The sequence below is a fragment of the Passer montanus genome, unplaced genomic scaffold (assembly GCF_014805655.1).
Source record: "Passer montanus isolate IOZ18808 unplaced genomic scaffold, ASM1480565v1 scaffold2044, whole genome shotgun sequence".
Lineage (NCBI taxonomy): Eukaryota > Metazoa > Chordata > Aves > Passeriformes > Passeridae > Passer > Passer montanus.
The window spans coordinates 1,578-2,752 of record NW_024366642.1 but is presented as its reverse complement, the minus strand read 5'-3'; the positions used below and the strand labels follow the sequence as shown (position 1 = coordinate 2,752).

General features: G+C 65.8%; 1 protein-coding gene across 1 annotated transcript in view; it reads left to right on the top strand.

Moving 5' to 3' along the window:
* Positions 1 to 124: 124 nt before the first annotated feature.
* LOC120501832 (sodium/potassium-transporting ATPase subunit alpha-2-like) overlaps positions 125 to 1,175 on the top strand; it is a gene marked incomplete at its 3' end in the record, with an annotated part of 2,618 nt that continues 1,567 nt past the window's right edge. Inside the window, exons 1-2 of the mRNA XM_039708557.1 lie at positions 125 to 469; positions 551 to 698. Of these exons, the coding sequence (XP_039564491.1) occupies positions 140 to 469; positions 551 to 698 (478 nt within the window). The remainder of the gene's footprint in view (positions 470 to 550; positions 699 to 1,175) is intronic.

Sequence of the window (1,175 nt, the reverse complement as noted above, 5' to 3'; positions counted from 1 at the left end):
ACATGGGGGACATGGGGGACATCAGGGGCACAGGGGGCATGGGGAACACAGGGAGAACACAGGGGCATGGGGGGCACGGGGGGCATGGTGGGTACAGGGGGCATGGGGACACGGGGGACCCTGGGAGGGCTCTGGGATCATGGGGACAGCGACATCGAGGGAGCGGGGACAGGTGCCATGGGGACAGTGGCACCGGGGGTGGCACAAAGCGGTGGCCCCTTGTCCCCTCCCCACCCCGTGCCAGCCCTCGGGGGGCCCACTGCGGGTGTGGGGGGCACGTCAAACCCCCTGCCCTGGGGGTCCCGGGGGGTCCCTCGGTGCCCCCCCAGGTGCTGAGGTGCCCCCCCGGTGCCAGCTGTACCTGGGGGTGGTCCTGGCCGCCGTCGTCATCGTCACCGGCTGCTTCTCCTACTACCAAGAGGCCAAGAGCTCCAAGATCATGGACTCCTTCAAGAACATGGTGCCCCAGGTGGGCAGGGGGCACGGCCGGGGGGTCCCGGGGTGGTCCCGGGGTGGGTGGGCACCCCCTGAGTGCCCGGTGCCCCCCCAGCAAGCGCTGGTGATCCGCGAGGGCGAGAAGATCCAGATCAACGCCGAGAACGTCGTGGTGGGCGACCTGGTGGAGGTGAAGGGCGGCGACAGAGTGCCCGCCGACATGAGGATCATCTCCTCCCACGGCTGCAAGGTGGGCACGGGGGGCACGGGGGGCACTGGGGACACTGGGGGGCACTGGGGGTCCCTGCCCCAGGACACCCCCTCTGTTTCTCCCCACCACAGCTCCCGTGAGTGCCCACTGTGCCTGGTTTGGGGGTCCCATGTGGGGCTGCCCAGAGTTCCCCATTCCAGTGCTCCCAGTACCCCCAGGGTCTCCTCATACCCTCCCCCAGCACCAGGGGGCACAGGACCTTTCTTCTTCTTACTGGACCCAAACCACAACTTTTTGATTAAACCAGGAGAAATGGGTTTTGTTTGTTCAGCTCCTCTTGGTCAGCTCAGGAAGGAGGAGGGTCCTGCTCAGGTTGTCGAGCAGCTTCTTGTGGGTTCTGCAGGATTTTGGGGACTCCCTCATTCCCTTGGGGTCAGGGACAACATGATCAATTGGGGCATTTCCAGTCTGGTTCCCTCCCAGCCTGGAAGAAGCTGCTGCTCCCTGTTCATCCCCTCTCGGTGACACC